This window comes from Eleutherodactylus coqui, chromosome 6, assembly GCF_035609145.1.
Source record: "Eleutherodactylus coqui strain aEleCoq1 chromosome 6, aEleCoq1.hap1, whole genome shotgun sequence".
NCBI classification, from domain to species: Eukaryota; Metazoa; Chordata; class Amphibia; order Anura; family Eleutherodactylidae; genus Eleutherodactylus; species Eleutherodactylus coqui.
Genome location: NC_089842.1, coordinates 48,695,919 through 48,712,426, shown reverse-complemented (window position 1 = coordinate 48,712,426; position 16,508 = coordinate 48,695,919). Strand labels below are relative to the sequence as shown.

The following is a 16,508-nucleotide window of genomic DNA, read 5'->3' as shown; positions in this document are numbered from 1 at the left end:
GCAAGTCTGTGTGCAACCGCAGCATGAGTGGCTAGCAGGAACACACAGACAGTACAGAAAGAAATCCCATTGCAGTGCCCCGGATAGCTGAGGTTACGTGAAAGGAAATACATGTTGGCTGCGGCCCACATGCCATGCCCTAGACATTCAGGTTTTTTTTTAAAGTGCCAGGCAGGTACAACTCTGCTATGGCAAGTCTGTGTGCACCCGCAGCATGGGTGATTAGCAGGAACACACAGACGGTACAGAAAGAAATCCCATTGCAGTGCCCCGGATAGCTGAGGTTATGTGAGAGGGAATACATGTTGGCTGCGGTCCACACACCATGCCCTAGTCAGTCTGGGTTTTTTTTCGGGCCAGATAGGTAGAACACCGTGATGGGAAGACTTAGTTCACCCATAGTATACACAGACCCCTGTAATATTCCTGTAGCAAAGGTATAAGCTGACCCCAGTAACAGTTATGTAGTAGAAGTCTAGGGAGACCACAGTAACATTTCTGTTGTAACAGTATAGACAGAGCCGAGTAACAATTCTGTAGTAACAGTATAGGCAGACCCCAGTAACATTTCAGTAGCAGCAGTACAGGCAGAGGCCAGTATTTGTAACATTTCAGTAGTAACAGTACAGATAGACCCCAGTAACATTTCTGTTGTAACAGTATAGACAGAGCCTAATAACATTTCTGTAGTAACAGTATAGGCAGACCCCAGTAACCTATACTGTAGCAGCAGTATAGGCAGACTCCTGTAACATTTATGTAGCAACAGTATGGGCAGACCCCTGTAACATTTATGTAGCAGCAGTATTGGCAGACCCCTGTAACATTTCAGTAGCAGCAGTATATGCAGACCCCTGTAACATTTCAGTAACAGCAGTACAGTCAGAGCCTAGTATTTGTAACATTTCAGTAGTAACAGTATAGACAGACCCCAGTAACATTTATGTTGCAACAGTATAGACAGAGCCGAATAACATTTCTGTAGTAACAGTATAGGCAGACCCCAGTAACATTTCTGTAGCAGCAGTATAAGCAGACCCCTGAAACATTTATGTAGCAGACGCATAGGCAGACCCCTGTAACATTTTTGTAGCAGCAGTATAGGCAGACCCCAGTACCATTTCTGTAGAAGTAAAGGCAGACCCCAGTAACATGTCTGTCACCGCAGTATAAGCAGACCCCTGTAACATTTCTGTAGCAGAAGCATAGGCAGACCCCTGTACAACTTTTGTAGCAGAGGTATACACAGACCCCCTGTAACATATACGCGCCAGAAGTATAAGCAGACACCAGTAACATAATTGTAGCAGAAGTATAGGCAGACTCCTGTAACATTTAAGTGGCAGCAGTATAGGCAGACCCCTGTAAAATTTATGTGGCAGAAGTAAAGGCAGACCCCAGTAACAGTTATGTAGCAGCAGTATAGGCAGACCCCAGTATCATTTCAGTAGCAGCAGTATAGACAGACCCCTGTAACATTTCTGTAGCAGAAGTATAGGCAGACCCCTGTAACATTCAAGTGGCAGCAGTATAGGCAGACCCCTGTAACATTCAAGTGGCAGCAGTATAGGCAGACCCCTGTAACATGTAAGTGGCAGCATTATAGGCAGACCCCTGTAACTTTCTCGTAGCAGAAGTATAGGCAGGCAGGCAGCCCCAGTAAAATTTCTGTAGTAATAGTATAGACCAACCTCAGAAACATTGGGATACCATGAGCGTCGGCGAAGGCCGGAAAAATTAGTTGGATAGGAGTGTAGGTGTGGGCCCAAAAAATGAGTGTACCAAGATACAAGTGTACCTCTGAAAAATGTATCAACTAAGAGGGCAGGTGAAACCCATAAACATTTTTTTAAAGATACAGCTCACTGTTGCTTAATTTGTAACAGAGCCTGGAGGCAGCCCTGTTAAAAAAACTGGTTCATGTAACAGTCTCAATACTTTTGAAACTTAGAAAAATTGTAAAAACATTGGTAGATGTAGATGAGCCTTTTGGGCCACAGAAAAATTGGCCGTTCAGCGCGATGACATGTTGTTTCTGGAGGGGGGGGGGGGAGCAGGAGGAGGACTAATGTCAGAGACAGATTGACAAAGATAAATGCCCCGTTTTCCCGGTGATACAAGAGTGCTTTTATCTGTGGTTGCAGCGAAAAGATTCTTTAGGTTCCGCTGCTCTCCGCTGGTGGAGAAGAGAAGTCTGGGGAAATCCAGGCTTTGTTCATCTTTATGAGTGTAAGCATGTCGGCACAGGCAGTTGACAGGCGGGTACGCTTGTCCGTGATGATTCCTCCAGCTGCACTAAACACCCTCTCTGACAAGACGCTAGCGGCAGGGCAAGCAAGCACCTCCAGGGCATACAGCGCAAGTTCGTGCCACGTATCCAGCTTTGACACCCAATAGTTGTATGGAGCTGAGGCATCACGGAGGATGGTAGTACGATTGGCTACGTACTCCCTCACCATCTTTTTACAGTGCTCCCTCCATAAAGCTGGCAAAGGCCTTGGAGAGTGTTCCCCTGCCTGCGCTGAACATGCTGCCTGATCTCCGCGCCTGCCCTGCTACTTGGACCTCGGAACTGCGCCTTCTGCTGCTAGCGCTGTCAGATGGGAAGTTTACCATCAGTTTGTCCACCAGGGCCCTGTGGTATTGCATCACTCTCGAACCCCTTTCCTCTTCGGGAATGAGAGTGGAAAGGTTCTCCTTATACCGTGGGTCGAGAAGGGTGTACACCCAGTAATCCGTAGTGGCCAGAATGCGTGTAATGCGAGGGTCATGAGAAAGGCTGCCTAACATGAAGTCAGCCATGTGTGCCAGGGTGCCAGTACGCAAGACATGGCTGTCCTCACTAGGAAGATCACTTTCAGGATCCTCCTTCTCCTCCTCCTCCTCGTCCACAGGCCATACACGCTGAACAGATGGGAGGTAGGCAGCATGAGTACTCTCTGCAGTGGGCCCAGCTGTCTCTTCCCCCTCCTCCTCCTCCTGCGCGTCCCCCACCTCCTCCTCCTCCAAAACGCGCTGAGATATAGACATGAGGGTGCTCTGACTATCAAGCGACATACTCTCTTCCCCCGTCTCCTGTTCCGACCGCAAAGCATCAGCCTTTATGCTTTGCAGCGAGCTTCACAGCAGGCATAGCAGAGAAATGGTGATGCTAATGATTGCAGCATCGCCGCTCACCATCTGGGTAGACTCCTTAAAGTATCTGAGGACCTGGCAGATATCTGCCATCCAGGCCCACTCCTCGGTAAAGAATTGGGGAGGCTGACTCCCACTACGCCGCCCATGTTGGAGTTGGTATTACACTAGTGCTCTATGCTGCTCATACAGCCTGGCCAACATGTGGAGCGTAGAATTCCACTGTGTGGGCACGTCGCACAGCAGTCGGTGCTCTGGCAGATTAAACCGATGTTGCAGGATATGCAGGGTGGCAGCGTCCGTGGTTGACTTGCGGAAATGTGCGCAGACGCGGCGCACCTTGCTGAGCAGGTCTGACAAGTGCGGGTACTTTTTCAGAAACCGCTGAACCACCAGATTGAAGACGTGGGCCAGGCATGGCACGTGTGTGAGGCTGCCGAGCTGCAGAGCCGCCACCAGGTTACGACCGTTGTCACACACGACCATGCCCGGTTGGAGGCTCAGCGGCGAAGCCAGAGGTCGGTCTGCTCAGTCAGACCCTGCAATAGCTCGGGGGCAGTGTGCCTCTTGTCACCTAGGCTGAGGAGTTTCAGCACGGCCTACTGACGCTTGCCCACCACTGTGCTGCCGCGCCACACCGAATGCTGGCAACGTGCTGCTCACATTTCTTAATTGAGAGGTAGAGCTTGCGTAGGAGAAGGAGTGGGGGGGGGGGGGGTTAGAGGAGGTGGCATAGACCGCCGCAGATACCAGAACCGAGGAAGGACCCGCAATTCTGGGTGTGGGTAGGACATGTGCGGTCCCAGGCTCAGACTCGGTCCCAGCCTCCACCAAATTCACCCAATGTGCTGTCAGGGAGATATAGTGGCCCTGCCCGCCAGTGCTTGTCCACGTGTCCGTGGTTAAGTGGACCTTCCCAGTAACCGCGTTCGTGAGGGCACGATTGATGTTGCGGGAGACGTGCTGGTGTAAGGCTGGGACGGCACACCAGGAAAAATAGTGGCGACTGGGGACCGAGTAGCCTGGGACCGCCGCCGCCATCATGTTTTTGAAAGCCTCCGTTTCCACAAGCCTGTACGGCAGCATCTCCAGGCTGATCAATTTCGCAATGTGCACATTTAAAGCTTGAGCGTGCGAGTGCGTGGCGGCGTATTTGCACTTGCGCTCCAAGGCTTGCGCTAGCGACAGCTGGATGCTGCGCTGAGAGACATTGCTGGATGGGGCCAAGGACAGCGGAGGTGAGGGTGTGGGTGCAGGCCGGGAGGCGCTCGTGCCTGTGTCCTCAGAGGGGGGTGGATATGAGTGGCAGGTTGCGGCACAGGGGGAGAGGCAGTGGTGCGACCAGGAGGTGGTGAATGGCCTTCGTCCCACCTTGTGGGGTGCTTGGCCATCAAATGTCTGCGCATGCTGGTGGTGGTGAGGCTGGTACTGGTGGCTCCTCGGCTGATCTTGGCGTGACACATTTTGCACACCACTGTTTGTTGGTCGTCCACGCTCTCACTGAAAAACATCCACACCTTTGAAGACCTAGGCCTCTGCAGGGTGGCTTGGCGCGAGGGGTGCTTTGGGAAACAGTTGGGGAAGTCTTCGCTCTGGCCCTGCCTCTACCCCTGGCCACCCCACTGCCTCTTCCAATCTGTCTTGCTGCTGCACTTGCCTCCCCCTCTGAAGACCTCTCCTCAGTTGGCTTAGCGAACCAGGTGGGGTCAGTCACCTCATCGTCCAATGGCTCTTTCTCCGAATCCTCTGTGCGCTCCTCCCTCGGACTTACTGCCCTTACTACTACCTCACATATAGACAACTGTGTCTCATCATTATCGACCTCCTCACCCACTGAAAGCTCTTGAGACAGTTGCCGGAAGTCCCCAGCCTCATCACCCGGACCCCGGGAACTTTCCAAAGGTTGGGCATCGGTCACGACAAACTCCTCAGGTGGGAGAGGAACCATTTTTTCCCAATCAAGGCAGGGGCTCGAGAACAGTTCCTGGGAGTCTGTCTGCTCATCAGAATGTGTCATTTTCATGGAGTGAGGAGGCTGGGAGGAAGGAGGAGCAGCAGCGAGAGGATTCAGAGTTGCAGCAGTGGACAGCATAGAAGACTGGGTGGTCAATACATTGCTGGATGCATTTTCTGCTATCCACGACAGGACCTGCTCACACTGCTCATTTTGTAATAAAGGTCTACCACGTGGACCCAAAAATTGTGATATGAAGCTGGGGACCCCGGAAACTTGCCTCTCTCCTAATCCCGTATCAGCTGGCTGCGATTCACCTAGACCAGGAACTCGGCCTGTGCCCACACCCTCACTTGGACCTCCGCGTCCTCGCCCGTGTCCTCACCCGTGTCCACGGCCACGTCATCTTGGCCTACCCCTACCCCTCAGCATGGTGTATTACCAATAGAGCAGAAACAGAGCGGTCTGAATAATTATGCAATTAGTGGCGTGCAGTTGGAGGCTGATAGCGGTTATGTTACACACACTGCACTCCGCAAAAAATTATACGCTAGGCTGCAAAAAGGCCTAGCTGGGTAATAGTGAGCCACTACAACTCCCAGCGGCCATGCAGTAAAATGCACACGGTCACAGGTAGCCCTTAGAAGGAGCTTTATTTCAAATTTTTTTGAAAAAGCAAACAGCCTAGATAGCGTGTATATGTCTTTCCCTCTATCAGCGGCTGTGGGTATACGCTGTGCGTGAAGTTGACAGGACGCACAGAGTGGTGTAAAAAATTAGGCAATTATTGGCCTGCACTTGGAGGGTCACAGCGGTTATGTAACGCACACTGTAGGCCGAAAAAATTATACGCTGGGCTGCAGAAAGGCCTAGCTGGCTAATAGTGAGCCACTACAACAGTAATGCACACGGTCACAGGTTGCCCCAAGGAGGAGCTTTTTTGGGGTACTTGTTGACAGGATTCTACACTACCACTGTCCCTGTCTGACCAGTACTGCCCCTATACTCTGTATAATTGGCTGCAGACTGAGAACGCAATAGTCTGCACAGCCCAAGATGAAAAAAAAAAAAGTGCAAAACTGCTCCCAGCTGCCACAACAGTAATGCACACGGTCAGAGGTAGCCCTAAGAAGGACCGTTGGGGTACTTGTTGACAGGATTCCACACTACCACTGTCCCTGCCTGACCAGTACTGCCCCTATACTCTGTATAATTGGCTGCAGACTGAGAACGCAATAGTCTGCACAGCCCAAGATGGAAAAAAAAAAAAGTGCAAAACTGCTCCCAGCTGCCACAACAGTAATGCACATGGTCAGATGAGGCCCTAAGAAGGACCGTTGGGGTTCTTGAAGACGCCAACACTCTAACTATAGCACCAGCAGCACCCTCCAGCATGTGTCTGAGGCAAGCCAGCGGGCGGGACTGCTTTATATACTCGGCGGTCACTTGATCTCGCCAGCCACTCACTGCAGGGGAGTGGGATAGGGCTGGCACATCACAGGAGGAAGTTGTAATGCCTTCCCTGCATGTCTATTGGCCAGAAAATGGCGCAAAACATGCAGGGAAGGAAATGGAATTGACTCGAGTACCACGTGGTGCTTGTCTCGAGTAACGAACATCTCGAGTACCTTAATACTCGAGCGAGCATCAAGCTTGGACAAGTACGTTCGCTCATCTCTAGTGCTGATATATTGTGTCATTTATCCCAACTACATCTGCTTCCCTGCAATGTGTATCTTACAGGCTGAGTGACTTCTGCTGTCTTATGTGTGATATTCTATATTTAATGAGTATTTTTATTCTTTTGTGATGCAGTAAAGTTACTTTTATGGGTATCTGTCGTTTTTAATTTGTGAGCCTTTTCTTTGCAGGCTTTGGTTGCATCAAGCTTAAAGGCTCCCTTGTACACCCCTTACAGGTTAATAAATCTTCACAGATGTATATAGGCTGAATGACAAATGTCCTTCCAGAGCTGCTCCAGTCCACTGTAAGTGCTATCATTGCGAAGAGAAGATGTGTAGGACCAAGAACAGCAAACATGTAAAGCAGAATGGGTATGTGTGACAATATTGCTCACATGCACTGAGAACGCTGACAATATGGAATGTGATGAGAATGTGTACTATGTAGAGATGAGCGAGCACCAAAATGCTCGGGTGCTCATTACTCGAGATGAACTTTTCGCGATGCTCGAGGGTTCGTTTCGAATAACGAACCCCATTGAAGTCAATGGGCGACCCGAGCATTTTTGTATATCGCCGATGCTCGCTAAGGTTTTCATTTGTGAAAATCTGGGCAATTCAAGAAAGTGATGGGAACGACACAGCAACAGATAGGGCAGGCGAGGGGCTACATGTTGGGCTGCATCTCAAGTTCCCAGGTCCCACTATTAAGCCACAATAGCGGCAAGAGTGGCCCCCCCCCTCCCAACAACTTTTACTTCTGAAAAGCCCTCATTAGCAATGCATACCTTAGCTAAGCACCACACTACCTCCAACAAAGCACAATCACTGCCTGCATGACACTCCGCTGCCACTTCTCCTGGGTTACATGCTGCCCAACCCCCCCCCACGACCCAGTGTCCACAGCGCACACCAAACTGTCCCTGCCCAGCCTTCAGCTGCCCTCATGCCACGCCACACTCATGTCTATTTATAAGTGCGTCTGCCATGAGGAGGAACAGCAGGCACACACTGCAGAGGGTTGGCACGGCTAGGCAGCGACCCTCTTTAAAAGGGGCGGGGCGATAGTCCACAATGCTGTACAGAAGCAATGAGAAATCCAATCCTGTGCCACCTCCATCTGCAGCTGCACACGTGGGCATAGCAATGGGGAACCTATGTGCCACACACTATTCATTCTGTCAAGGTGTCTGCATGCCCCAGTCAGACCGCGTTTTTTTTATAAATAGTCACAGGCAGGTACAACTCCGCAATGGGAATTCCGTGTGCACCCACAGCATGGGTGGCTCCCTGGAACCCACCGGCTGTACATAAATGTATCCCATTGCAGTGCCCATCACAGCTGAGGTAACGTCCGATTAAATGCAGGTGGGCTTCGGCCCACACTGCATGCCCCAACCTGACCGGGCTTTTTAATTCATAGACACAGGCAGGTACAACTCCCTATTGTGAAGTCCCTGTGGACTGACAGCATGGGTGGGTGCCAGGAAGCCACCGGCGGCACATAAATATATCCCATTGCATTGCCCAGCACAGCTGAGGTAATGTCATGTTTAATGCAGGTGGGCTTCGGCCCACACTGCATGCCCCAGTCAGACTGGGGTTCTTTAGAAGTGGACACATGCAGTTACAACTCCCTGTGGACCCACAGCATGGGTGGCTCCCTGGAACCCACCGGCGGTACATAAATACATCCCATTGCAGTGCCCAACACAGCTGATGTAACGTCAGCTGTAATGCAGGTGGGCTAAAAATTAATTTGATTACACTGTAGGCGAGGGCCCCCAAAAATTAGTGTACCAACAGTACTAATGTACCTGAGAAAAATTGCCCATGCCCAACCAAGAGGGCAGGTGAAACCCATTAATCGCTTTGGTTAATGTGGCTTAATTGGTAACTAGGCCAGGAGGCAGCCCAGTTAAAATAAAAATTGGTTCAGGTGAAAGTTTCAATGCTTTAATGAGCATTGAAACGTCTAAAAATTGTTTAGAAAAATTATATGACTGAGCCTTGTGGGCCTAAGAAAAATTGCCCGTTTGGCGTGATTACGTGAGGTTTCAGGAGGAGGAGCAGGAGGAGGAGGAGGAATATTATACACAGATTGATGAAGCAAAAAGGTCCCCGTTTTTGATGGGGATACAGAACGATGCTTCCATCAGCGGGTGCAGCCTACGTATTGCTTAGGTATCGCTGCTGTCCGCTGGTGGAGAAGAGAAGTCTGGGGAAATCCAGGCTTTGTTCATCTTGATGAGTGTAAGCCTGTCAGCACTGTCGGTTGACAGGCGGGTACGCTTATCTGTGATGATTCCCCCAGCCGCACTAAACACCCTCTCTGACAAGACGCTAGCCGCAGGACAAGCAAGCACCTTCAGGGCATACAGCGCGAGTTCAGGCCACGTGTCCAGCTTCGACATCCAGTAGTTGTAGGGGGCAGAGGCGTCACGGAGGACGGTCGTGCGATCGGCTACGTACTCCCTCACCATCCTTTTACAGTGCTCCCGCCGACTCAGCCTTGACTGGGGAGCGTTGACACAGTCTTGCTGGGGAGCCATAAAGCTGTCAAGGGCCTTAGAGAGTGTTGCCCTGCCTGTGCTGTACATGCTGCCTGATCTCCGCGCCTCCCCTGCTACCTGGCCCTCTGAACTGCGCCTTCGGCCACTAGCGCTGTCGGATGGGAATTTTACCATCAGTTTGTCCGCCAGGGTCCTGTGGTATAGCAACACTCTCGAACCCCTTTCCTCTTCGGGTATGAGAGTGGAAAGGTTCTCCTTATACCGTGGGTCAAGCAGTGTGTACACCCAGTAATCCGTAGTGGCCAGAATGCGTGTAACGCGAGGGTCACGAGAAAGGCATCCTAACATGAAGTCAGCCATGTGTGCCAGGGTACCTGTACGCAACACATGGCTGTCCTCACTAGGAAGATCACTTTCAGGATCCTCCTCCTCCTCCTCAGGCCATACACGCTGAAAGGATGACAGGCAAGCAGCATGGGTACCCTCAGCAGTGGGCCAAGCTGTCTCTTCCCCCTCCTCCTCATGCTCCTACCCCTCCTCCTCCTCACCGCGCTGAGATATAGACAGGAGGGTGCTCTGACTATCCAGCGACATACTCTCTTCCCCCGGCTCTGTTTCCGAGCGCAAAGCGTCTGCCTTTATGCTTTGCAGGGAACTTCTCAAGAGGCATAGCAGAGGAATGCTGACGCTAATGATTGCAGCATCGCCGCTCACCACCTGGGTAGACTCCTCAAACTTTCCAAGGACCTGGCAGATGTCTGCCAACCAGGCCCACTCTTCTGAAAATAATTGAGGAGGCTGACTCCCACTGCGCCGCCCATGTTGGAGTTGGTATTCCACTATAGCTCTACGCTGCTCATAGACCCTGGCCAACATGTGGAGCGTAGAGTTCCACCGTGTGGGCACGTCGCACAGCAGTCGGTGCACTGGCAGATTAAACCGATGTTGCAGGGTGCGCAGGGTGGCAGCGTCCGTGTGGGACTTGCGGAAATGTGCGCAGAGCCGGCGCACCTTTCCGAGCAGGTCTGACAAGCGTGGGTAGCTTTTCAGAAAGCGCTGAACCACCAAATTAAAGACGTGGGCCAGGCATGGCACGTGCGTGAGGCTGCCGAGCTGCAGAGCCGCCACCAGGTTACGGCCGTTGTCACACACGACCATGCCCGGTTGGAGGCTCAGCGGCGCAAGCCAGCGGTCGGTCTGCTCTGTCAGACCCTGCAGCAGTTCGTGGGCCGTGTGCCTGTTATCTCCTAAGCTGAGTAGTTTCAGCACGGCCTGCTGACGCTTGTCCACCGCTGTGCTGCCACGCCGCGCGACACCAACTGCTGGCGACGTGCTGCTGCTGCTGACACATCTTGATTGCGAGACAGAGGTTGCGGAGGAGGAGGAGGAGGAGGGTGCTTTAGTGGAGGAAGCATACACCGCCGCAGATACCAGCACCGAGCTGGGGCCCGCAATTCTGGGGGTGGGTAGGACGTGAGTGGTCCCAGGCTCTGACTCAGTCCCAGCCTCCACTAAATTCACCCAATGTGCCGTCAGGGAGATATAGTGGCCCTGCCCACCTGTGCTTGTCCACGTGTCCGTTGTTAAGTGGACCTTGGCAGTAACCGCGTTGGTGAGGGCGCGTACAATGTTGCGGGAGACGTGGTCGTGCAGGGCTGGGACGGCACATCGGGAAAAGTACTGGCGACTGGGAACTGAGTAGCGCGGGGCCGCCGCCGCCATCATACTTTTGAAGGACTCCGTTTCCACAACCCTATACGGCAGCATCTGCAGGCTGATAAATTTGGCTATGTGCACCTTTAACGCTTGAGCGTGCGGATGCGTGGCGGCGTACTTGCGCTTGCGCTCAAACACTTGCGCTAGCGACGGCTGGACGGTGCGCTGACAGACATTGCTGGATGGGGCCGAGGACAGCGGAGGTGAGGGTGTGGGTGCAGGCCAGGAGACGGTAGTGCCTGTGTCCTCAGAGCGGGGTTGGATCTCAGTGGCAGGTTGGGGCACAGGGGGAGAGGCAGCGGTGCAAACCGGAGGCGGTGAACGGCCTTCGTCCCACCTTGTGGGGTGCTTGGCCATCATATGTCTGCGCATGCTGGTGGTGGTGAGGCTGGCGGTGGTGGCTCCCCGGCTGATCTTTGTGCTACAAAGGTTGCACACCACTGTTCGTCGGTCGTCTGCACTCTCAGTGAAAAACTGCCAGACCTTTGAGCACCTCGGCCTCTGCAGGGTGGCATGGCGCGAGGGGGCACTTTGGGAAACAGTTGGTGGATTATTCGGTCGGGCCCTGCCTCTACCCCTGGACACTGCACTGCCTCTTGCAACCTGCCCTGCTGCTGCCCTTGCCTCCCCCTCTGAACACCTGTCCTCAGTAGGTGTAGCAAACCAGGTGGGGTCAGTCACCTCATTGTCCTGCTGCTCTTCCTCCGAATCCTCTGTGCGCTCCTCCCTCGGACTTACTGCCCTTACTACTACCTCACTGATAGACAACTGTGACTCATCGTCATCGTCCTCCTCACCCACTGAAAGGTCTTGAGACAGTTGCCGGAAGTCCCCAGCCTCATCTCCCGGACCCTGGAAACTTTCCAATGGTTGGGCATCAGTCACGATAAACTCCTCTGGTGGGAGAGGAACCACTGCTGCCCAATCTGAGCAGGGGCCCGAGAACAGTTCCTGGGAGTCTGCCCGCTCCTCAGAATGTCTCATTGTAATGGAGTGAGGAGGCTGAGAGGAAGGAGGAGCAGCAGCCAGAGGATTCTGAGTTGCAGCAGTGGACGGCGCAGAACTGTGGGTGGACGATAGATTGCTGGAAGCACTTTCTGCCATCCACGACAGGACCTGCTCACACTGCTCATTTTCTAATAAAGGTCTACTGCGTGGACCCATTAATTGTGCGATGAATGTGGGGACGCCAGAAACGTGGCTCTCTCCTAATCCCACAGCAGTCGGCTGCGATACACCTGGATCAGGAGCTCGGCCTGTGCCCACACCCTGACTTGGGCCTCCGCGTCCTCGGCCGTGTCCACGTCCTCTAGGCCTACCCCTACCCCTCAGCATGCTGTATTACCAGTAATGCAGAATCAGAACGCTGTAATTAAATGTGCCGCTTATTGGCCTGTGGTTGGAGGCTGACTTCGCTTATGGAACGCCAGGAAATAATTTCGCGCAAGCCTGCTGTAACACTTAGCTGGCTGCGTATGAATTTGGAGAACTACTACACCCAGCACAGACCCAGAACACTGAGGACACTCACAGGCAGCCCAAATAGATTTTTTTCCCCAAATTTTCTTGCAAAGGCCCACTGCCTATATTCAATCAATATGTCTTCTGTCCCTGCCTAAGCGCTTCTGGCCCTGGAGTATGTCAAAGAACTGCAGAGTGTTGCACTGTGAACTGCAATACATCGGTGATTTCACAGCCCAGACAGCGCCAGGAAATAATTTTGCGCAAGCCTGCTGTAACACTTAGCTGGCTGCGTATGAATTTGGAGAACTACTACACCCAGCACAGACCCAGAACACTGAGGACACTCACAGGCAGCCCAAATAGATTTTTTTCCCCAAATTTTTTTGCAAAGGCCCACTGCCTATATTCAATCAATATGTCTTCTGTCCCTGCCTAAGCGCTTGTGGCCCTGGAGTACTGCAGGGCGCAATGCTCTGCATGGCCGATATACCAAAAAAAAAAAAATGTGCAGCACTGCAAAAAGCAGCCTCCACACTACTGCACACGGTTAGATGTGGCCCTAAGAAGGACCGTTGGGGTTCTTGAAGCCTAAAATACTCCTAACACTCTCCCTATAGCAGCTCCAGCAAGATAGCACTTTCCCTCCTCTATGTCTGAACGCATCTGTGGCGAGCCGCAGGAGGGGCCGATTTTTATACTCGAGTGACACCTGATCTCGCCAGCCACTCACTGCAGGGGGGTGGTATAGGGCTTGAACGTCGCAGGGGGAAGTTGTAATGCCTTCCCTGTCTTTCAATTGGCCAGAAAAGCGCGCTAACGTCTTAGAGATGAAAGTGAAAGTAACCCGAACATCGCGTGGTACTCGTTACGAGTAACGAGCATCTCGAACACGCTAATACTCTAACCAGTATCAAGCTCGGACGAGTACGTTCGCTCATCTCTAGTACTATGAGGAGTGTACTAAGGCTTGCTGGTGTGTGATAAGTTGCACTAAAGACTGGAGGCCGAGCGGGTCCTGCTAAGTGGAAACCCACCCAACACGCTTATGATAGAGACAGTTTGTGCACTGGTTAAAAAGAGATAAAACTGTACCAAAGTGTGAACAAGGGACAGGTGTTGCTGTTACCTATAAATTAAAGTATTAGAGACTGTGCATCTGCAAACTGCCAAGTTGTGTGCCTCTGTATAAACGTAACCAATAAGTCTGTCGCCTTTATTGAGACTGTAACTGCCACTCCCATTGTCTTATAGTTAGTAAATGCCCGTTCTGGTTAGCGGTATCTATGCATTTGACTGTGTAATCCTTGCATGGGGTCCAGTTCACACTCTCAAGCCTAAGGATTGACCCCTTACAAATATCAGTACAGGAACTGTTGAGTCATGATTTTTTGACCAAGTATGGATAGAGAAGCCCGAGATCACGAGTACAGTAAAATGATCTGATTCATTGCCTGCAAGTTTAAATAAGTCTAGGTTTAGTAGATATCAGGGAAATGTTATTTCTGAATGGATAGATCTAAATGTAAAGTTTTGGGAATGAACACTTGTTGATGACTTTCTTCTTGGATAGGCCAGTGAAGGAGAACTGTGGACTTCCATTTTTGTGGCAACAAGTTGAAGAAGTCTCTTTTTGATACTGAATAGTTAAGTCCCATAACTAAAATGGTTTGGAGGAGCTTAACTGGCCTGATCTCAACCCCATTGTATTTAATTTTGATAATTTGGAAATCTCACTGTGAGCCATGATGTCTACCTCAACACTGATAAGTGTTGACAGTTTTAGTTTGATGAACGTGAGTCATGTTCACAAACATATTGGAAGCCGAGCTGTAACTTGAAGCTTATGGGCTCTTTTGCTAATTCTGCAACAGGACACCCAACTACCATGTGCCATTAATAATAGTGTCGTCTTTCTGTATGGTAGAGGTGCCTTTTATGTTACCTCAAGCCTTCTCAGAGGAATAGAGGTGGTCACAGCAGTTCTTGAGAAGGCAAAAGTCGGGCCTTCATCTGATGAAGCACAAGTCATGGTCAGGTGTCTGCTTACTGGTAACCATGTACTTCATATAAACATATATCATTGTGAGGGATATTTACTAAACCCAGCATTTCTGATGCCAGGCTTAGTATAATTTCCTCCAGGGCATAGTGCAGGCCTCTTCATGAATTAAGTACATCCCAGACCCTAATGCACGAACCTGGCGTACATTTCTGGTATAATTTACACCAGTCATTGGTATAAATTATACATTAATCTGTGAGCCCAGGGCGGCCATGACCCCTCCCAACAAGCCCTGCCCACTTTTCAAAAAGAAAGAAGATTCACAAATTTTTGCACAAATACCCTTTTGCACAAAAAATGGTGCCTTTTTTACGCCGGGAACAGGCATAAAAAAGTTTATAATGTGCCCCTATATGTTTATTTTAAATGAAGGCTGCTATTAGGGACATGGTCATAATGTGACAACTGCATGTGTTCAATAATATAAGATACAGCACTAAGTTTTTGCTAATCGATGTTATCATCGGTTTACTGAAATTTCATTGTGTCTCCTCCTGTATTACTGATTTTCAGTGAATTTACAAAGTATGTACCACAATGTCAGCAAAATACAAGATATTATTTTGTCTGGATTTTCGGACCTACAACAATTTCGAGGTTTACTCTTTATGGTATTTCTATTTATCTACTTATTTATAGTTTTTGGCAATGGGCTGATAGCACTCTTGGTCTTGCTGGAGCCCAGTCTCCAGTTTCCTATGTACTTCTTTATTGGGACTTTATCCTGTATAGAAATCTGTTATACAGCTGTCACTATCCCTAAAATGTTAGGCAATCTAATGGTTGAGAAGAAGATATCTTTCAGTAGTTGCCTCTTACAAGCTTATTTCCTACATGTATTGGGAGTTGCTGAATGTTACACTCTCACCTTAATGGCCTATGACCGGTACTTGGCCATCTGCAAGCCATTACGATATTCCGCCATTATGACTACTGGTTTGTTTATAAAATCAGTCCTTGGGTGTCTCTTTTGGGCATTTAATTGTCCAGTTTTTGAGATGATTTTAATTTCTCGGCTTCCTTTTTGTGGTCCAAATCTAATAAACAACATTTTTTGTGATTTCCCTCCTCTCATTGACTTAGCCTGTTCAGACATCAGATTACTTAAAATAGTGGAGTCCGTCGCCAGCTCAATGATCATGGTGAATTTTGTGTGTGTACTTCTTTCTTATATTAAGGTTTTAATTGATATACTGAAGATTAAGTCTGAAGTTGGACGCCAGAAGGCCTTCTCCACATGTGGAACGCATCTTATGGTCGTTGTGTTATTTTTTGGTAGTATTGGTTTCATGTATATACGCATAGGCAAGTCCTATTCTGCAGACTACAATCGGGCTGTTGGTCTCACCTTCGCTGTCTTCATACCGCTAACTAACCCTGTCATATATGGCTTGAGAAACCAGGAAATAAAAAAATCTTTTAAGAAACTTCTGAAGTGCTCTAATATTAAATACAATTGATATCCAGGTTGGACAAGAAAGAAACAGTTCTTTGGGTAATCCTTAAGATCCTCCAAAATTGAGCAATCATTGTAGGGGGCAGTTGGGTTTGTAAATAGAGATGAGCGAGCATGCTCGTTTAAGGCTGATGTTCGACCGAGCATCGGTCTTGTCGAGTAACTGATTACTCGACCGAGCACCATGCGGGGGTCGGCGGGGGGAAGAGTAATCAGTTACTCGACAAGACCGATGCTCAATTGAGCATCAGCCTTAAACGAGCGTGCTCGCTCATCTCTATTTGTAAGCTGTTCCTTACTATTATCTACTTTCTTTTGAGTATATATTGTTGTATGATATTGAGAAGAACCATCAAACCAAAACATTACAAAATTTTCCAGGTGCAATAGATTGGACCATGACTCCTTTCAGCAAATATAATCTTCTAGTCTAGATTAGTGCTTTTCTGGAGGTAGGAGGAATCTATACAAGGGCGTTGGTTGTGAAGGAACATTCAACATTTGTTATTATCTTGTTTTCTTTTTT

The 16,508-nt window shown here is 50.0% G+C and overlaps 1 protein-coding gene across 1 annotated transcript; it reads left to right on the top strand.

Annotated features, from left to right (window-relative positions):
- The first annotated feature begins 15,053 nt into the window (after nucleotides 1-15,053).
- On the top strand, nucleotides 15,054-15,986 carry LOC136633570 (olfactory receptor 6N2-like). The gene has a single exon (XM_066609332.1). It carries the CDS (start codon nucleotides 15,054-15,056, stop codon nucleotides 15,984-15,986), a length of 933 nt encoding a protein of 310 aa, XP_066465429.1.
- The last annotated feature ends 522 nt before the right edge of the window (nucleotides 15,987-16,508 follow it).